Here is a 22,934-nt window from a genome sequence, read left to right on the forward strand (position 1 = left end):
CATACATAAATGTATACAAACATATTTACAAAGACACACGTGTGTATGCGCGCGCGCGTGCGTGCGTGGGGGGTTCCACAATCGCCATTTATTTCAATTACTCTTGTGAGGATATTCACGTAAATCATTTTTTTCATTTAATCCCCATTTTAATTTTCGTAAAAGTTTCCAAGTACCAATGAGGCTTTTTGGCACATTTTCAATTTTCCCCATTCATGAGAGGCGCCCAGCCATCATTCATCGGAGAGTTCATCTACAGAATGTCCTCAAATTTCTATACAGCATATTTTGCCTTTTTTTCTTCAAGTATATAAGCAACAATTTCATTCCCGAGCAATGCCGGGTGCTTCTGCTAGTCTTATTAGATAATATAGTCTTACATATTCCTAAAAAGAGTAGTCATGACTGGAATGTTTTTGATTATAGATCTGCTCATACAGGTTTGATCTGGAGTAAATAACACTTTAATTATGGCTATCTTGACTGATTCATTGAAAATTAAAGTGATATTGTTATAGTGCACCACATGACATATACTAATACTTCATTTAGCTACAACTCTTACTAATTTGACAATGTTGTGCAACGTTTCTGTGTTGTAACATTAGTGGAAAGAACACAAAACTTATTTCTCAGTTTATCTAGATGCAAAAGTTATCAGTACAAATGGAGGAAAATTCATATGCAATCCACGTCGTCACTTATTGAAATACGGGAGTTATCTTTCTTCATCTGATATTTAATTGCTTTCTTTGAAGGACGATTATTTCTCTCAACTGTCTGTATATTGTTAATCCCAAGATTTCCAATTATATATAAGTAGAGAAACCAGGCTGTGGAACTCGCCTGCTAAATTTTCTGATTCTTTTCAATTAACTGAATGATGTCATTTACTATAGCATAGTGGTTTTCTTAAACTGAAGTGAGTAGCATTCATTCCTTCTCTGAGATATTACCTACAAATGTAACATGAAAACGTGTGACTGAAAACAATCAATACCAGGCTATGTATTCAGCTCATCAAAAGTTTATTCTTGGTTCATCATATTCTCCTTTATTTTGAAGTGTGGTATTGATTTAAGTATAACAATTGAAACATTTACTTTAAGTAGAGAGGCATGTCTAATCAATGTATGTTGTGAGCAAAAATACTAGTATTCGGAAAAACTCTGCAAAATTCTTGAATTCAATAAAAAAATAAATGTTTTAAAATTGCTGTTTTCAGTTTCAGCAACAAAGTCTCTTAAAATGTTAACATATATTAACACACATCGTTATACTGTTTACACTGTTTTAATTCATGTTTCTAGGTGCAAATTGTGTCTTTGGATGAAGAAACATCTGAATTCACATCAAGAAGCACATTTGACCATCCTTACCCCACAACTAAAATCATGTGGATCCCGGATGCTGTAAGTTATAGTTTAACATTTCTAGCTGTTCTGTTTTTTTTTTTTGCCTCTTCCACATTTTATTGTTTCTTTGATATACAATGTATCATATTTTATTCCTCATTTATATTATTCAGGTGACATCATACATTTGCTTCTGTTTTTGATTTCTTTCCTCTAGAAAGGTGTATTTCCTGATTTGCTAGCTACCAGTGGAGACTACTTGAGAGTATGGAGAGTTGGAGAGAATGATACAAGATTGGAGTGCCTCTTAAACAATGTCAGTAACATTTCTTTATATTTGTTTTCTTGGACAGTGTCCTTCAATGATATTTAAAACAAAAATTTTATGAATGCTTTTATTAATTTTTTATCTTAACAGTTAAATAGTTGAGCTACAGTTTACAAGCTACTGGAATTAAAACTTGTTTTCCAGATATTTCATTGTACCCAATTTGTCACTGTGAATCTTGTAACTTTTGATTCATCTAAAGGATTATATTTTTCTTTTTATGTTATTTGATAGTGAATTATCTTGATCATAGACATAGTACTTTGTTGCTAGTTATCCCATAGGATTTAAGCATCTATGACTCCATTCCAGTTTATAATCACTTTGCCTGATAGAATTGAGAGAGAGAGAAAGAGCACACTCTCACTCAACCTATACCTGCTTGAAAAGTTCTCTTCAAAAGTATTTTATTTTTATTTTTACCTGCTAAAATATTAGGTACCTAACCAAAAGAGCTGTAAATCTATTATTTTACATAATTTGTAACAACATAAAATATTAAAGTAGTTTGAAAAGTGCAGTGCACAAAACTCAGCTCTTGAGTCACTTATATAGTTTTACAGCTAAATAAAAATAACATGCATTCTGCATTTGCATTTTGAGTTTCTCCTGTTTGTACCACAAAACCTGTAAAAACTTATGGAGATGTATCTAACTCAATAGAATATTTCTTTTTATTTAGATATTGGACAATGAGTGAAGTTAAACATCAGCAGAAAAAAAAAAAACATTATTGAGACAATCATTTAGTATTCAAGACCCCACAAATAGCTTAGAAACTGGTGTATCTAATTAAAAATATCAATATATTTTGTTGGAATCCTTTATTTCAAATTATTACTCCACATTGATTATTGTTAACTACAAAACTGATATATTGACAAGATATTTCTGGATTGTAAAACCTCATGAGTAAAATGTATTGCCTTCTTAGCATGGAATTTTGGTAATTTTCATATGTTGTTTCACATTCTTTTTTTTTAATATTTCAGAACAAAAATTCAGATTTTTGTGCTCCTCTGACATCATTTGACTGGAATGAAATTGACCCTAATCTATTAGGAACTTCAAGTATTGATACTACTTGCACAATTTGGGGTTTAGAGGTGAGAAAGACACTTCCATTTTGCTCTGCATTAATTTCACTAGTGTCTTTATTATTGCGATCTTGAACGAACCACACTAATTAAGCATGACTGTTATAATGACCCTTAGCTTGTTAATTGATGAATTTAAGTGTGTTGTTTCAGTATTGTTTCTGGTTGTTTATTTCTAATTAATGTTTGAGTATGTGGCACAGACGTGGCTGTGTGGTTAAGAAGCTTGCTTTCCAACCATGTGGTCTTAGAATTAGCCCCAATGTTTAGCACCTTGGGTAAGTGTCTTTTGTAGTAGCTTCAGGGCAATCAAAGCCTTGTGAGTGGATTTTAGTAAACAGAAACTGAAAGGAGCCTATATATGTATATATCATCATCGTTTAACATCTGTTTTCCATGCTGGTATGGGTTGGATGGTTTGACTGAAGATTGGCAAGCTAGTAGGCTGCACCAGGCTCCAATCTGGGTGCCCCCTGACTGGCTTCTGTACCAGTGGTACATAAAAAGCACCGTCCGAACGTGGTCAACACCAGTGCTGCGTGACTGGCTCCCATGCCGGTAGCATGTAAAAAGCACCTACTACACTCTCAGAGTGCTTGGCATTAGGAAGGGCATCAACCTGTAGAAACCTTGCCAGATCAGATTGATATATATCTATTTATATATATGAAGGGCTTCATTTTAGTTTCTGTCTATTGAATTTCTTCACAATGCATTAACCAGCTTGAGGCTGTAGTGGAATACACTTACCTCAGGCATTACACTATGGGATGGAACCTGAAACTAGTGGTTGAAAGTGAACTTCCTAATCACATAGCTATGTCTACACCTTCTACAGCTGTATAAAATTTTCATGGATCAAGTTTCATATGCATAATTAAATTTGTTATACTGAACATAATTAAATTTGTTATGTTGAACAGTTTCTCAAAATTCAGTTTGTTTCATCATTGATAAGAAGGTTTTATTTTTTTTTTTAGTTTTTCTATTTTTATTATAGATTTTTAGTTTTATTTTATCATTAGAAAAAACATTGAAGTAAAGTTTCATTATTTTTATCCTTTCTATGTAACACGTTTTAGATAACATTTTTTTTTTTGTTTCGTTTGTTTGCAGACTGGTCAGCTTTTGTGCAGGGTAAATTTGGTGTCGGGCCATGTGAAGACACAGCTTATAGCTCACGACAAAGAAGTGTATGATATTGCTTTTAGTCGTGCTGGTGGTGGAAGAGATATGTTTGCTAGTGTTGGTAAGATCACCAAGTACACTTTAATCCATTTTTGTTGAAATACTGTTTTCTCATTTTTGGTTAAGTACCTACTTTCAACCTGTATTTGCTGTTGATGTTATAAGGTAGCAGAAGGTAGTTTAGCTGGATGAATTGTTAACATACCAGACCAAATGCTTAGCAGCATTTCACCTGTCTTTATGTTCTGAGTTCAAATTCAACTGAAATCAATTTTGCCTTTCATCCTTTTGGAGTCAATGAAATAAGTACCAGTTGAGCACTGGGGTTTGATGTCATTGCCTATCCCCCTCCCCCAAAATTTCAGGCCTTGTGTCTATAGTAGAAAGGATCATGAGATAGCTAGTTGGCAGAATCATTAGCATGACAACAAAATGCCTTGGGGTATTTATTCCAGGTTGTCTATCTTCTGAGTTGAAATCCTGCTGAAGTCAACTATGCCTTAAAACCCCACTCCAATTTTCAGGCCCTTTTCTGTTATTAGAAACATTATTATTAAGGTAGTGAGTTGGCAGAACTGTTTCAAGTGTTGGGATAAATGCTTTGTTGTATTTGTTCTGGTACTTTATGTTTTGAGGTCAAATCCTGCTATGGTCAACCTTAACTTTGCCTTTCAAATTTTGAGGTTTGATAACTACCCCAAAATATCAGGTAATGTGCTTATAGTAGAAAGGATTATTATTATTATTATTATTATTGTTGTTGGCAGCGGCTGCGAGCTGAACAAAATGTTTAGCTGCAATTTCTTGTTTGTTTTTACACTCTGAGTTCAAATGCCACAAGGTCAACTTTGCCATTCATTTTTTTGGGGTCAATGAAAATAAGTACCAATTGAGCACTGGGATCGAATAATTGACTAGCACCCCCCCCCTCCCCCCAAATTTCAGGCCCATTATAGAAAGGATTATTATTATTATGGTAGTGGTGAACTGGCAGGAATGTTAGAGCATCAGAAATGATGCCTTGCAACATTTGTCACTGCTCTTTGCATTCTGAGTTCAAATCTCACCAAAGTTGCCTTTTCTCCCTCCAGAGTTCTTGAAGTAAAGTACCTGTCAAATACTACAATCAGTGGTATTGATTAATCTTATTCCATAAAAACTGCTGGTTTTATGCTTAAATCAGAAACCATTATTACTTTAATTACTTATTAAAGCTGCAAGCTAGCAGAAGCATTAGCATGCTGGACAAAATGTACAGTGACATTTCTTCTGACTCATTTGCCTTTCAATCTTTTGGGGTTGATAAAATAAGTATCAGTTCTATATTTCTGAGATGAGGAATTTATATTATGTATACTGTTTATATTAGTCGGACTCCTGTCCTTATCTTGATTGTTGCTTTCACTACCCTTTGGCTGTTGTATTCTCCAGCTGTCTTCAGGTGTCTTGCATTGAACTTGGTTGTTGTATCAGAATTTTGAATTTTACCCTTTATTTGATCTATGGGGTACACTGTCCTTATTCTGCTCTGTGTTTCGAGCTATTTTTTGCTTCAGTTGATTTCTTTTGTGAATTATCTTAATGCTTTGCTTGAGATTGAACTCAAAACCTCTAGGTGATTGCACATTTGTTAATCCCAGTCAAGGGGTTAAGGTAATTCTCAAACAGATCAACTGAACCAAAAATTGTCACAAAACACAGAGAGCTGAATGAAAACAGTATACCCCTGTGGATCAAATAATGAGTTAGGCTTGAAATTCCGATACAACACCCAATTTCAACACAAGACACCTGAAGAAGGCTGAAGTATACATCAGCCGAAATGTAGTGAAAGTAACAATCAAGATGAGGTCACCAGTCTGACTAATATAAACAGTAGACATACAATAAGCATCAGTTGAGCATTGAAGTTGATGTAATCAACTAACCCACTTCCCCTAAAATTGCTGGCCTTGTGCCAAAATTTGTAACCATTATTATTATTACTTTGACAGGGGCTGATGGATCTGTGAGAATGTTTGATTTACGACATCTGGAACATTCCACTATTATATACGAAGATCCCCAACATCATCCACTTCTACGGTTAGCATGGAATAAGCAGGATCCTAACTACTTAGCGACAATGGCTATGGATGCAATGGAGGTAATGTGCATTTGTTAAAAACATAGAATGATTCAAAAATTCATTTAGTATGGGTTTTTTTTATGCACATTAATAGAAAGACTAAAGTAGATGAACAGATCTCTGAGTGGCTCTGTTGTAAAATTTGATTTTGACATGGTTATGAGGGATCAATTTATTTCTCATTTCCACATCTTTCATACTTGTATGTTTGATTTGTTATATTGTGCAGTTTTTTAAGACATTGAATATTCTATCAACTTTTAATAGTGACATTTTTCTAAAGTATATATATATATGTGTGTGTGTATGTGTGTAAAATGTCTCAGAAGGTATTCACCACAAAATAGCAAGATAGTATTAAATAAATATATACAAAATAAAAATTTCATATTTAGTTTGATTGCAAAAGAGACCTCTGTATCATCCTCTGTTAGTGTTCAACTGAAAAATGCAGGGCATTTCGCAAAAGTTCCTTTCTGCTCACAGTAGAATTTGTTCAAATGACATCACTCGTATTGGTCCCAGGAATCAAACACCCATTACACTTTGTAAAGTGGCTGTCGTTAGGAAGGGCATCTAACTCTGGAAATCATCCAAAACTGAGACACTGGAACAAGACATGGCCCTCTGATGAGTTGGATCCTGTCAAACGTCCAACCCATGCCAGCATGAAAGGTAGACATAAAATGATGACTAATGTCACAAGAAAAGAGTTTGAAAAAAGATGATAGAAATACTGGTGTTTATTTTGATAGTTATAATGGCTTGTTTTCATCAAAACAACTGATACCATCAGATCACTATTATAGTTGCTGATATTGCACATGCAGTATATTAGAGCCATCCCTATAAGATAGTTAATTTCTGATATATCTGAAGTCTAACAGAGCTTTGTACATCCTTGATATTTTAGATCTGATAAATATGGTCAGTGGGCATAAATGGTAGTGCTATATTAAATATCTTACAGCATCGTAATCCTTCTACACTGGGAGTTCAAATGCTACCAAATCAATTATGCCTCCTCCTTCTTCATCTGAAGAACAGGTGATAAGAAAATAAAACTGAAGCAGTGATATGGGAAAGAGTGTGAGAGAGTAATAGAAGAGAACCAGAAATGTTAGATTCATCTTGTAGAACTAAGTCACCAGCATTCAGGAGTTCCCATAGATAGCTGGTCTGAAACTCCTCGGTTATGACCAAGTGGGCTATAATAAACAGAAGGAGGCTGAGAACTGAGATACACTTATTTACATTCTAAATTCTTTTTCAGAAATTCAGTTAACTTCCACCTTGTACATGCTATTTGTCTATCTCTAGTTCTCTCAGCAACCACCAGCCTACAGAGCATTGAACTCTGTTGAAGTCCTTTGCCAAGTCAACAAAAGTTTGGGAGAGTGGCTTACTCATAGTTGAGTGCTTCTCCTGTAGTTGTCTCACAAAGATGAGGGCATTGGTGATACCAAGTCTTATGAAAACCAGAACTTGTCTCCTCTAGGCTAAATCTCTTCCCAAACGTAGTTCATCAATTAGGTTCATCTGTTGTTGCTTGTCTTTAGATGAACATATCGGCATATTAACTACCATAAATGTCATGAAATGATTTGGGCATAAGAGGCATGACTCATTGGTATGGTCATGTGATGCGGATGAATGTGGACAGCTGTTTGAAGAAGTGCTGATCTCTAACAGTGGAGGGAAGCTGTGGAAGAGGGAGGTCCAGGAAGACATAGGACGAGATCTGAAGCATGATCTTCAAACGTTGGATCTTATGAAGCAATGACTAGTGACCAAGACCTTTGACGATATGCTGTGCTTGAGAAGACCTGTTAAGCCAAGTGGAATTATAGTCGTGTAACTGGCATGTAAAAATCACAATGTGGCTGATGCCAGTGTCATGTAAAAAGTACCTTTCAAGTGTTGGGCCTCACAGAGGCAATGACAGATGACTGAGACCTTTAGCAATATGCTGTATTTGAGAAGACCCATCAAGTCAAGTGAATCATGATTGTGGCAGATATTGGTATCATGCAACTGGCACGTAAAAGCACCCATTACACTCTTCAAGTGGTTGGCATTAAGAAGTGCATCCAGTCATAGAAACCACACCAAATCAGACTGAAGTCTGGTGCAGCCCCTCATCTTACCAGCCCTGGTCAGACCATCCATCCCATGCCAGCATGGACAACAGACGTTAACTGGTGATGATGATGATGTCTACCACCATTTGTGTTATGATTGATTTTATCAACATATCTCTTACCATTAATATTTGAAGGTATGAGATGTTTTGGCACAGCTGTTTTGACATTGCCTATTTGGCATTGCTAGTTTGACACTGATTTATTCAACATCAAACATTTTGTCCCCAGGACTTTTTGGCACCTTGAAAATTTTGCTTCATAACTATTGATCTTCATTTAGCTTGCTACTTCATTTGATGTATATGATGGCTGGTGAAATATTGACAAAATAGGGAAAAGAAAAATCTTCTCATTGGATTTATGAATGTCTTTGACAAAATAGAACTAACAGTGAATTTAAATAATTTTGGTGCTGTGAGTAGAAAAATCAGAGAGAGAAAAACATTAAGAGAAACTTCAAAAACATAACAAAATTATAAACATATTTGGACATACTTTTCTGAACTAATTTTTATTTTTTTATTCATTTATCCATACTGATTTAGAAATGTATTTTTTATAAATAGAGACAGTACTTATATTGCACTTACAGGCTATTAGTGTATGATGTCAGTGTAGTTGATTTCCTGTGTGTTGTTCAGGTGTATTGCAGATATTTTCTGATATGTATAGTGATTATGTCTTGGTGCCATTGAATGAGGTTAATTTGCTATGTTTTCACGGTGATATGGACGAGATGAATTGGAGAACTTTTATATCTTCTTGCAGATTGTTGAAGCAAGTAATTTTGCAACAAAATTGCTTCTATACATTAATTTTCAATACATGAACTGCTAATGCTGTCTATTTAAGAAAGCAGGATTGTAATCAATATTGGTCATGTATGTTTGTCTAGAGGCACTGTAGAGTTTTGATATTAGAAGTTAGGAATGAATGACAATTTGTTGAAAATATGATAAAAATAAATAAATAGTATAAATATATAATATAAATATATAATAAAAATAAACCAATTACACTTATTATTTCTTGCAGGTTATCATTCTTGATGTAAGAGTGCCATGCACCCCTGTGGCTCGACTCAATAATCACCGTGCCTGTGTGAATGGTATTGCCTGGGCTCCACATTCCAGCTGTCACATCTGCACAGCTGGTAAGTTCATTCCCTTCTCTTGCAATTGTGTTTCTGTTTGCTTATTAAATAATTTATTAAGCAATTTGCTTATGAAATAACTTAAAGTAATTTTACATCGTTTTCTGAGGTTTTCTCTTCATTGCTCTGAGAGTTAGTTCAGGACAAAATATCAATTCTACACTCAAATCTTTGTATTGTTGACAAGGCCAGAGTTGTTTCATATCATACCAGGGTGTACTTTGTCTTTAACAATTCTGCTTTATTTGATGTAAATTTTATCTAATATGCAAGCAGCACTGACCATTGTTCCAGTCAGAATTTTTTCAGCTGTTTATAATCTCTGGTGTTGATTTTACATTATTATATAACATTAGGAATCAAGAATCAAAAATTCATTTAGATTTTAAAATAGAATTGTTTTGAATTCTAACTTGGGGAGATAGTAAGGGGTATGCCTCTACCAAATTGAAGACCAAGTTGTTAGATTGTTAAAATAAATATCATTGGTATGGGCATGACTGCATTGATACAGATTTACTTCATAACCATGTGATTCTGAGTTCCATCATGCTGTGTGGGACTTCGGTCAAGTGTCTCCTACTATAGCTTCAGGTTGACCAATGCCTTGTGAGTGGAATTGGTAGGCAGAAACTGTAAGGAAGCTTGATATGTATGTGAATGATTACATCTCATGTATTTGCATGGGACCATCAAGTGGAACCATGATGATGTGTTGACATTTCCTTTTAGCAAATTGCTATTTGGTTCTATTGAATAAAAATATTCCTTACTTGAAAAACAAGTAAAGTTCTATGACAGGAAGAATATCCAGCTGTAAACTAATGTCTCCCAATAAATATTTGTCTAATTCATGTTAGCATGGAAAACGGATGTTAAAAGGACCAATTTGTACAAAATGTCAAATTTGGAATTTTAGATTGTATTCGACTTGTTATTGTTGTTATATGAAAAGCATTTTTCTTTGTTATTTTCTTGCAGCGGATGACCATCAAGCTCTGATATGGGATATACAGCAGATGCCTCGAGCTATTGAAGACCCTATCTTAGCCTATACAGCAGCTGGTGAGATTAATCAAATCCAGTGGTCGTCGACCCAACCTGATTGGATTGCTATCTGCTATAACAACTGTTTGGAGATTCTGAGAGTTTGAAGTAAAATACAGAAGCACTGATACAAAACATTATTTAAGGGACTACACACTTTTTTTAAAAAAAATTACCCTCTCCCTCCTCCCATATCCTTTGCCATCCTGCTTGTTCTTTCTTTAAAAGGAAGAATGAAAATTAAGTACTCTTTTTATTTATTCTATCTCTTCGGCAGACTAACTCCTATCCATTCATTTTGTTTTCTCATTTTCTTTTTTAGTCATATTCTTATTTTTATTTTTATAAAAATTACCATTTCATAGTCATTCTGAATTTAATTTGTTTGCATGAGTGTGTGTATGCACGGCTGATTGTGTTTAATATGTGCACATGCGTGTGTGCATGAATGTATGCATGAGTGGTTGAGGTGTTTGTGCATGTGCATGTATATGTGTGTAAATATATTTATAAAAGTTGTTTCCCATTTTTTTAAAAGCCACATTAAAGTCAAGCGCCAAAAATTAAATAAGAACAGTTTTATATATATATATATATATAAATGTACTAAAATAGTTTTAAATAATAGCCAAGGTATTCACATAATATTTTAATCTGTATGAGTATTTGTCAACTATACAATTCAAAAGTTAAAAATCACTTCAGACTGTCTTAGATTAGAAGAAATCTGCCAAGCTGTATACATACAAATTTACTAAAATAAATTCCAGGTGAATCTTGTGATTTGTAATGACTTGACAAGCATTTCTATCCTTAATTCAAATTATAACAATGCAATGGTGAATATGCTTTGCTGGTGTGTGTGGTTTTTCTTTCTCATGTAGAAATCACAGTGTTCATTTTGGGATTTTTTCTAATGCTCATTCCCATTGAAAATTTTTCTGTGGAAATTGAACTTGTATTGATCCTGTTAACTTTTTGGTTAACTTGGGGAAAATACAGTGGAGTGATTTCTAGTTGTATTTGAATATCTTGGCCCATAGGACAGTGTAAACTCCCATATGCTAATGTGTATCCATGATACAGTGCTTCTACCTTGAACATTGGTAAACAGTACTTACATTTGATAATATTTACAGCTTGGTGGTCTGATGTAATAAGTCTGAGACTAGCCATAAACACAACTAGTAATGAGATACAAGGACTAAACACTTTGGCTGGTTGATTAACTCCCTGTTGAGTTAGATGGAGGTCACTCCCACTTTTGAATTGTTTAGTTTGCAAAATTCTACTGATTAAATATACAACCATCCCCTAATTTGCAAAAGCAGTGCAATCCTGAAAATGTTGTCACATGGAATTCTATAACATAAAATGTATTTGCCATTGACTTCCATTTTACATGCAGGTCAATGGGAAGTATGTTTCATGTTAGAGAATTCCTTGATATGACAACGTTTATCAGGAATATAACACGACCATTATATCAGTTATTCTCTATGCACTGTAACATGGAGGATGCCTGTTTATAAAAGTTATACATATATAAATATTGTCTTCTGTCTTGTTGTTGATTAAGCTAACCTCTTTTGTACTTTAGTCATTTTGACAACAAAACAAGATGTCCTTTAATGAAAAATAACCTACATGATCACTTAAACCGTCTAACTTGTGTATATCAACACTCATCTGTTTATTCATATACACTTGTTTAACCTAAAGAAAAGAAAAGTGTGTATATGTGTGTACACGTCTCAAAACTCACTTCTGTAAAACTGCAACTGTGTATATCAACATACATCTATCTCAACACACACATTTCAAGGTAAGTCTTAAAAAAAAAAAAAAAGGAACATATATATGATTGTATTTGTAATAATAGTTAAAAAGAAAAAGAATAATGATAAATAAGCTTTCTTCTCATGACATTGAAACATTAAACATTATATGATCTGCTATATTTATTATATTTTAAACTACCCATTTTTTTTTTTTTAATGAAACTGCTAATGCTGATATTTATCATTGTCTTCAGTCAGTTAAATGTCTTAGCTGTACCACATCATGTATTCATGTTTATCCTTCATGCTAAGATAAACCTCATATGAGACAACAAACATCTTTACAAAATCAAGAAAAAGAAAAATAATTAAAATTTGGAATCATTTCAATTTAAAATACACATTAAAAAATATCAAAATATGAATACCAACAAAAAGGCTTATTCTTATTATTAATAGCAGTGGAACATTGCTGGATATTGTTGGTTTTGATTGTCGCAGTCCTGGTAAGAACGTCTGTTGATTCTTCTCCAGGACTTCCTTTAACTTCACCAGGTTTTATAGGCTAAAAACAGAATTTCTTCAGTTTTCCAGAATATGAAAATGCTACAAGTGAGAAGTGTCTACTGTCTACCAATCAATCCTAGTTCAGGTCTTATATTTCATCTAAATAATTGTGTTGTGCTCCTGTGCAAGGCATACCCTGACTGTTATTAAAAGTTCCATGGAAAACATTGCATCCATGACAAACCTATCCTTTTGAAATCTTATAACAGCAATGCCAAATGTATTCTTGCTTTTTAAGATGGTACAGTTGCAATTGAGGAAGATTTTGACTTCTATTTCTAGAACTATATAGTCAGCAACTATATAGAAACTCACATTTGTTTCAGTACCGAGCAGTAGAAAAAAGAAAAAAAAAACAGGGCAAAAATTGAAGTCCTTGAACAAGACTCTACTTGTCTAAATTTTTATCTTTGGAATATGAAATGTAAGGGTACAGCTGATGATTTGTCTGGGTGTGGAAGATTTTTGTTGGCTTTATGGTAGAAAATTAAATGAATTTCCATTGACCTCAACAATAAGTATTCAGTTTTTCATTCAACTGAACTACCTACTCATTGAATTAGTGTGTAAGTGGCTGTATATTCCACAGAAACCTGTACCCTTAATGTAATTCTTAAGCAGAATCTACCTGTAGGACACAGTTTCACTCACAAAGACTAGACCAGGCAGAGGCTGAAGTTAAAGACAACTGCACAAGATGCTTTGTAGTGGGATTGAATCTGGGACCTTATGATTGCAAAGTGAACTTCTTAACCAGTATTTAAGCTGCTATCAAATGAAGCACAGTTTCTGTTGGTCTCTTATTCAAAACAGATGTCTAAAACCCTCAGTGGTGATACTAGTGAAGTGTTCTAAAATACTTGAAAAAAAACAAAAAGATACATGAAACTTTGTGTTAGTTATATCCCATTATTTGTATCTCACCTGCTTAACCCTATTTATATCAATTCCTCTTTAGTTTATTGATACCACCCCTCCCTCTTTTTAAATTTATAATTTACTATTAGAAACTTTTTATTTTCCAAATATCGTCTTAATGCCAATGTAAAGATGATGATTGGAATATAATGAAATTTTCAGTTAACTGTAGTACTGTTTTTATAAATATTTGTTTCTTGTCTTTTTTTTTTTTTTTTTTTTACCCAGTTACCCAGATTATATTTCATTGAATATGGTGGAGTCATTGTTTATTATCATCATCATTTGTGTCTAGGTTATATTTAACTTGGCAAAGATTTTCTCTCAGCAGTTTGTGTTCAGCATATATTTAACTTCGGAGACCTCTTTTCAAACAATTACAACCTTGCTTATACTTAACTTTACAGAGAACATCTCCAAGTAACTGATAGCTAACTTTGAGCTAAAATAAAGCCACAGCTTCTTTGTTGTTGAGTGAATGGATTAGAATAGCCATTTGGTTGTAAAATGTTTGTAAAAGAGATTTTAAAATAATTATTGAGCAGCTCAATTACATGTATTAATCTGAAGATGTAAGAACCGTACACATTTGCAATTCCAGAGCTGCATAAACTGGATGTAAGTTGTGTAATGGTGTTTATTTTATTCATGACTATTGCAACTTTATTAAGGCTGTAAATTGGTTTAGTTATTAGAGTGCTGGGTTCTTGAAGATGAAATTCTGCTGAGGTTGACTTTGCCTTTCATCCCTTCATGGTCGATAAACCATCATTCGACCACTGGTGTCAATTCTTTCTCTTTCATGGATGAAAGCCTTCATATAGCAGGTCCCACAATCCTTTCTGTGATTCAGAAAGATAAATTTCCAGGACAAATGCACCATACTAGTTTCCGATACTGCCTCCCCCCACTCCCCGATTTTTATTTATTTTTTTTTATTTAGATTTTATTGAAAATATTTTGAACCTTCATCAGGCTACAAAACCTGCCCAAGTCAGGCCAGAATTTTCAAACAAATTTTTTAAAAACCCTATTTCACCATATTTTTGACTTTCTTAGAGTTATTATATATATATCCTGGCTTTACTTTTAATCAGCCTAGTCTTGAGGTGGGGGTGTGCCCATGGTCTTCACAAACCCCCTGAAATGAAGCTGATTTTGTTGTGAGCTGAAGACTGCAGGCAAGATGTGCCAAGAGAGAAAACCAGCATTCTGGAAAGAAAAGTTTTATCATGGTGATTAGGGTTGAGTCTGGGGGTAGTTGAACACAATATGGGTGACGAGAGTTGGTACAAGACTAATCAGTCAGCTCTTAAGAGCAGAGGCTATTGTGGTAGTAGTTGAAAATACAGGGTGAGGAGGCGGCAATTAGGGTGTATTTGTGAGTGACAGTTTAATACTGGGAATATTTTCTCTAAGTTCTGATAATTATTCTATGGTAAGGTAAACTGTGTAATAAAAAATTCTCAGGGAACATATCTGTAGTGGAAATGAACTTGTAATTTATCAACTCTTCAATTTGTCCCTCTATTACAGTATTAAGGGTTTCTTGGATTAGCACAAAAGCCATAGATATGGAAGGAGAAGGGAAGGGCTACAGTTGACTGTCAACCTTGATACATGCAAGTATATGAACAGTGGAAAAATGAAAAGCAAAGAATTTGATTTCAGTGAAAAATAATTGAAGACAACACTTTGTAGTATTTTATTAGTTTTAGTTATTTGACTGTAGTTGTACTAGGGTACTGCCTTCAAGTGTTTTTGTAATTTATGTTTTCTATATTCTAGGCTAGCAAAGCAAGTGTAAACTTGTTCAAAAATCTCAACCATATTGAAGCATAGGCATAGCTGAGTGGTTAAGAAATTTGCTTTGTAACCATGTCATTTTAGCTTCAGTTCCTCTGCATGGCATCTTGAATTAGTGTCTTATGTAACCCTGGGTCAATGAATGCTTGTGAGTGAATTTGGTTGACAAAATGTGCACCCATTGCATACACACACATACATGTATAAGTATGTGTATATTTTGATCTTGTTTAAATCCTCATAACTTAACAGTTCAGCAAACAGAGAAAAACAACAGTAAGTTCTAGACTGAAAATGAGTTCTGAGGTTGATTTAATCAAGTAATTAAACACTTCAAGATGATTGCACTCCAATGACTGAAACAGAAGTAAAACAGTAAGAGAATGTCAGCAGGTGATTTGAGGTATCACATTCTAGCTGCATATTTTGTGCATGCTACTTAGAGTTATGCTTAATCTGTTTTGGTTTTGCTTCCCTACTTCCTGAGCATGCATTTTTTTTTTTTTTGAAGCTGTCTGTTATACAGCCCACTGTACACTGATTTAGGTTTCACATTTAGGAAGAGGGAGAGAAAGAGAGTTGAGGTGGGCTGTGCACAAAGCTACCCCACTTGAAACAAGTTCCTTATACAGGTTGTTCAGTAGCAGTACACTTTTATCTTTTTATTGCTGAACATGCATATGACACATTCTTGATTAGGGAGGGTCCATTATCTATCAACATGATGGGTGAGTGAGCATGGCTATGTGGTTAAGAAGTTTACTTTTCAACCTTTGGGCGAAGTCTCCAGTGTGAGGGTACCTTCCCTTTCTCCCACCAGTCTTGGTGGCCCTGTAAAAAAACCTTTCCAGTCATGTGTTTTAGGTCCAGTCTCACTGCACAAGTGACCAAAGCCTTAGGGGATTTAGAAGATGGAACTGAAAGAATACCACTGTATGGAACTATATATGTATGTGTGTGTGTAAGTTTATTTACAACTACAACCCTGCATGCAAACGTTGCAAAGGGTGGTGGTGGTGGTGGTGGTGGTGTCAGTTCTGTCGGTATTATCTGCTCATTTTATACCTTCAAAGCTGAGTGGAATTAAGAGAGTAATATCACATTTATTAGTGAGTCCTGATCATTTCGATAACCAGTGAAATTGTTATATCATTCAACATGCTGGATCATATATACAAAAATGATATAACGATTACATAAGTTCTTGCAATACTAAAAAAAAATATCGACCATCATCTCATCACAACTATTAAGATGATGATGATGACAGGCAGAAATAACCATTTAAACACAATGTGTAGGAGTGGCTTTTTAAACATCATCACAAAATAATGTTAGTTTGACATTCAATCAGAAAAGCACAAAAATAAAAGAATCAAGAAGACAGAATGTTTTGTTAAATCATTTTATCAAAACAATTAATAAATGCAATACCACTATCTTCATTACTTTGATTGTTTTATTTTATACTCTGATTGATCAACTGTTCTTATAATCAGTACATTCACTGGATTCTAAAATTGTATAGAATACTTCAGATTTACTGGATTTTTTTCCCCACCTTTCTATACATCCTGTTAGCCAAGATTTCACCTTCAGCACTGACAGGTATTTGCCTGGATTTCCTGCCTGACCACTATTTTATGATGTGTGTGTGTGTATATATTCTATTTGTTCCAGTCATTTGAAGCATGGTACTTGTTCTTTTGGTGTCTTTTGCTGAGCTGCTAAATTACAAGGATGTAAACATGCCAACACTAGTTGTCAAGCAGTGGTAGGGGACAAACACATAGACACATACGCATATGCGATAGGTTTCTTTCAATTTCCATCTACCATATCTGCTCACAAGGCTTTGATCAGCCCATGGCTTTAGAAGATATTTGTCCAAGATGTCATGCAGAAGAACTGAACCTGGAACCGTATAGTTGGGAAGCAAACTTCTTATCACACTGCCATAATATATACAATGGACATGATGAAATTTCACATAATTTCAGTTTATCAAATTCTGAATAACCACATAACTGCAAAGTAAACTTCTCAACCACACACCCTTTAATAATACATGAAAATTATGGAATAAAAAATATGCTCCAGAAGCTCTAATATATTTTAGATTATACACTATTATGGTTTTGTGTATCAGAGAAAAATGTATTAATGTATTTGCTACTTATGTTATAATACCCAAACATTTAAGTGTAATAAGAGAAACTAACAACTGTGAATAGCATTGAATACAGTTTGATTTGATTACATAGAGTGCACCAATAATTCTATTTAGAATTTGGTAATTTGAGAAAACTCCAGATTAAATATTGCGAATATTGTTGTATATTAAATTTGTTATGTTTCATAACACTTAGAAAAATACTAACTGGCTTAGTCTAGAGTAGTGGTTCCCAACCTGAGTCCACACAGCCCTCGGGGGTCCAAATACGAATTTGTTGTTAAAATTTATCTGCAAAAAATTTATTATACAATTCACAAAATATTTTAACAAAGTGCAGGAGTGGCTGTGTCATAAGAAACTTGTTTCCTAACCACACGGTTCCAGGTTCAGTACCACTGCATGACACCTTGGGCAAGTGTCTTCTACTATAGCTCTGGGCCAACCAAAGCCTTGTGAGTGGATTTGGTAGACAGAAACTGAAAGAAGTCCATCATATATATATATGTATGTATTTGTGTGTCTATGTTTGTCCCCCACCATCACTTGACAACTGATGTTGGTGTGTTTACATCCCCATAACTTAGTGATTCAGCAAAAGAGACCAATAGAATAAGTACTAGGCTTACAAAGAATAAGTCCTGGGGTTGATTTGTTTGACTAAAGTTGGTGCTTCAGTATGGCCATAGTCAAATGACTGAAACAAGTAAAAGAGTTTTTTTTTTTCAATTTCCAATATTTAATTATAAAACTATATATTTTTTTTCTCACCCTTTAGCATTTAAACCTGCGATATCCGTCCCAAATATTCAACCTGTTTTACATTCAAACCAGCCAGATCCAGCCTCTCACACCTACCCTACAATGTCATTCTAAAAATAACAATCATATCAACTTTTGAAGCTACAAGATAATCCAAAACTGAATAAATAAGCATTGTGTTTGACAATAATCTGAATGCTAAAAGGTATCGAATAGCTATGAGGGTCCATCTGACTAAAATAGGAATCAAAGTCCATAGGTAAAAAATGGTTGAGAAACACTGGTCCTGAGTATTTAATTGTTAACTGAAGGGACTATGGTTTGAATGTTTCTTATTAGATACAGAATTTGTCCTTCATTAACCCATTACCTATCAGTGATCTCGTATGAGATCACTTAAAAATTACAAATTTCGTAATTATCAATATTTACACATATCTAACCTTTTTGCTATATCTACTAGGTATATTTCTCTGATATTCAAATGAGGTTTGCTAATTTTTCACCCAATATCTCACTAATTTCTATTTAAAATGTTATTTTGATCATTCCAGCGTGTTTCTAAGGCTGTTTTATGCTAGAAATCAAAGTTTCATAAAAAAATTCCAGTTAATAGAATTATGGGAGGTTATGGGTTAAGATACCTAAGTCTCAAATAGTGTAATCAAATTAATATAGGCTCAGGCATGTCTATGTGGTTAGAAGTTTGCTTCCTAACTCTATGATTCAGGATTCAGTCGTACTGCATACCACCTTAGGAAAGTATCTTCTACTGTAACCCTGGGCCAACCAAAGCCTTGTGAGTGGATTTGGTTGATGGAAACCGAAATAAGCCCATCATATATATGTGTGTCTGTGTGCATATGTATGTATTACTGTCTCCTTGCTTTGACATCATGTGATAGTTGTAAAGAAATATCACCATCATGTAAGTGGTGTTCTTTATTTCCAATCTTCTGGGGAAAATATGTCTGACCTAGAGGAAATATCTTATTTAGAAACAGGTGAGGGTTGGTAACAGGAAGGGCATCTGGTCATAGCAAATCCACCTTAACAAATTCCAATGCAACCTATGTGAGCATGGGAAAATGGACATGATGATGATGATGTACTGAATAGGGAATCTATTTATCAGGGTGGGGAACATTCTTGTTACCAGGGTAGAAGTACCAATACATAAAACTCTGTGAAAGCACATCTGTGCTAAGAAAAATAAATTAATTTTACAAATTCATCATTTTTTTTTTATCTTTAATCTTTTACTTGTTTTAATTACTCGGCAGCGGCTATGTTGGGGCACTGCTTTGAAGATGGGATGGTCAAAGCTGGAAGACTTGATTTTATTGCTTCAGTAAGAAGGGCAAAACCCATGGCTTTTTACAGGGCCACAAAAAACTGATGGAAAAGAAGGAAGAAAGTAAGGTATCCTCAAATTGGAGACTTTGCTCAAATGGACCCTGCTTACAACACCCAATGACCAGGTGGGTGCATGAGACTGGGCAAGAGGGAAGTTTACTTCCCAAATAAGTTGTGGTGTGATTTAAACTCAAACAAACACCACATGGCATTTTGTCCGACGCTCTGACGATTCTGTCGTTTAGCCGCTCATTCCTCGTTATCGGTAGTCGTTGATCGGATGGGTTCTCCGACTCGAAGGGATGTTCTTGCCTCTCCTTTCTGCCGACAGTTGGACTCGTGTAACCCGCTGCACGATCGACTCTACACGGCCGGCGCGTCCCCGATTTTTCCACCAAAAACCCGCCCGCCCTGAAGTGAGCGCCCTCACTGTTGCTGTCGTTCCACGCCTCGCGCCGCGGCAGATTCGCTAGCTCGCTTGCCTACTGGCAGCCGCCGTTCAGTTTCTTCCTCGCTCGCGCCTACACGCCGTTGTCGTTGCTGCCGTGCACCTGCACACCATCGCTCACGCAGCTTGGTCAACCTAGTCGCACATGCCTTCCACGCTCGCTCATGGGTTTCTCATTTTGATGATGATGTACTGAATAGGGAATCTATCAGGGTGGGGAACATTCTTGTTACCAGGGTAGAAGTACCAATTCCAGGTGGGGCACCCCATGCTGGATATAGGTCAAAAGGATAGAGTTTGCATCTTTATAAGTCTTTTGTATTCACCACTGAGTTGAACATGTTTAAAAGATATTCATTTTATTAGGTATGGCAATTTGCCTATTTTTCAATCCTCACAAGGCGCTCACTATAATGAGAAGCACTATGTTAATGAACATCTGTGCAAATGGCATATATACAAATACTGTTTTTGTATATTGCTATTATGTAAGAGTTTGTGTTAAGTATCTCTTTTTACTTTCTATAATTTTCTCGTCGTTTGCCAAAGCAAACACATGAATCATGTCTCTGTGTATTATAATGTACCAGCGCATAAATGCACATATTAACACTCGCACCCAACCATCCACTCTCTCTATATAAATAAACATGCGTGTGGATGTGTATGTAGATGCATGGATATATGTATGAATGTGTATGCGTGTGTGTATGTATATATACGTGTGTATGTGTATTTATGTCCACACACACACACACACACGAATCATATTAATATAGCTTGACTTCGTCGGATAAACAGTGAAGTAGCAGAAATAAACTACAAAATATTTAACGTCGTATATCACTCAGCTGTGTTTAGGCTGTCAGCCTAATGGAATATAAAACAATAATCATCGTCGTCGTCGTCGTCATTATCACTACTACCTTCCATATTATTGTCAGTCCAATTATTTTATTGCTCTCCTATACCTTATCACTCATCTCAACATCTCTTGACATTCACTTGTGTAACACGAGTACAAGGTATACCTTCTAAATTACAATAGTTAATATAATGCGAGGAACATCAAACAAGCTAATTTATAACCCAACCGGCCGAGCACATATATGATGACAGAAATGTAGCTATAATTTGGCATAGTAGTTGTATGCCTCACTTTAGTTCTGATCGAGTTAATGGGTTCTCCGTCGGTTCCTACGACGAATATTCAGTTATTCCATCAACCGAGTAAACCGTTCATTGAATAAGTAAGTGGCTGAGTATTTTTTAGGTGGTATTAGCGTTATAGAGAATTACAGGTACATTCCATCCAATGGGCCTCCATACAATTTCGCTCACAAGGCATAATGGGTTAACCCAGAGTTGTCGTAAAAAGTACTTGCTCAAACTTCTGCACTTTAGGATCGCACCTGGGATCTCATGATTACAAAGCTGACTTCTTTAACTATTCGGCTAATCTGCTGATCATATAATACCGTATATAATATAGTCAAAGACGTTCCAATCTCGAGGATCTCCTTAGTTATTCTCATTGAATGCAACAGAATGAACTTCGTTAAAAGTAGCCAAGAGCCATGTGGAGATGTTAAATTGATCGATGAATAAAGTCTGAATAGACTTCATGCAGACATGATGTGTGAATGATGGAAACCCCTACATAGTCGCTCTAACTACTTGAAATAGTAGTTAAATGTCCCTGTTCCAACCATAACCCAAACCAGGCCCATCGCCAGACTTTGGTGCCTGAGGGTGCTTCAGAATATTCTGGCTGGGCACTAATTTGTATTGCAGAAAGATTTTTGTAAACTGTATTTTCTAAATCTGAGGATGCTCCATTGAATAGTGAGGGTATAATGCCTTCTAGTGCACCTCCTTAGCGACAGGCATGTTAGTCAGATTTCAAGAAATGTAATGCAGGAAGATTTTTGTAAACTGTATTTTATGAGGGTGCACTATTGAATAGTGATGGTGCAGTACAATAACCCGCCTCCTTAGCGACGGACATGATCCTAACTTTATTCATAACGTGGCCCTGGTTCCCTGTGGATAGAAAGAGACGGGGTAGTTAGAGAAAAAAAATCAATGAGAAAAAATGCCTTTGCCAGCTATGCTGGCAGAAGAAAACATACCTTTCACTGACTGGGATTTCATAGAAAAGTGTTTGATGGCTGTTGTAAAAAAGGAAGTGTTATTTTCAAATGTCACTCTCTGCATGAAAAGTTTACTCGACAGACAGAAGAAATGTCAGTAGATTTCAAAATTCCCTTAAAAATCTACAACAAAAATTCCCGGTTTTTCTCAGGCGCATTGAAAGTATAGATACTGGCAATGATTGTACGAAGAGTAAATGCAACTTGTGAAATTGCCGAGGAGTTTGTTCAGCTGGTATTATATACGAGGGTGAGTCAGAAAATAATGCAATTTATATTTTTTACTCACCCTCGTATGTATCAATTGTACTGTAGGGAAGTGGTTATACACCATTAGGTGTACACCGCTTCCGTACATTAAATTTCTAGAAGAAACAACGGAACGCAGATTCTGAACAACATAACAATATTTATTTTACAGTGGAATTCAGTTCACGCTTGGAGGGAATTCGGTAGCTCGTCGCCCTCGGTTACTGAGACGCCTTCTGAATGATTTCCGTGGTTATTTGTGAAGCTCTGGTGCTGACATG

At 35.1% G+C, this 22,934-nt stretch overlaps 1 protein-coding gene across 1 annotated transcript in view; it reads left to right on the forward strand.

Moving 5' to 3' along the window:
* Positions 1–12,396, forward strand: part of LOC106870976 (DDB1- and CUL4-associated factor 7) — a 17,724-nt gene extending 5,328 nt beyond the window's left edge. The window contains exons 3-9 of the mRNA XM_014917221.2: positions 1,311–1,412; positions 1,573–1,671; positions 2,676–2,789; positions 3,897–4,029; positions 5,963–6,114; positions 9,276–9,393; positions 10,375–12,396. Of these exons, the coding sequence (XP_014772707.1) occupies positions 1,311–1,412; positions 1,573–1,671; positions 2,676–2,789; positions 3,897–4,029; positions 5,963–6,114; positions 9,276–9,393; positions 10,375–10,547 (891 nt within the window). The 3' untranslated portion in view covers positions 10,548–12,396. The remainder of the gene's footprint in view (positions 1–1,310; positions 1,413–1,572; positions 1,672–2,675; positions 2,790–3,896; positions 4,030–5,962; positions 6,115–9,275; positions 9,394–10,374) is intronic.
* The last annotated feature ends 10,538 nt before the right edge of the window (positions 12,397–22,934 follow it).

This window comes from Octopus bimaculoides, chromosome 5, assembly GCF_001194135.2.
Source record: "Octopus bimaculoides isolate UCB-OBI-ISO-001 chromosome 5, ASM119413v2, whole genome shotgun sequence".
Lineage (NCBI taxonomy): Eukaryota > Metazoa > Mollusca > Cephalopoda > Octopoda > Octopodidae > Octopus > Octopus bimaculoides.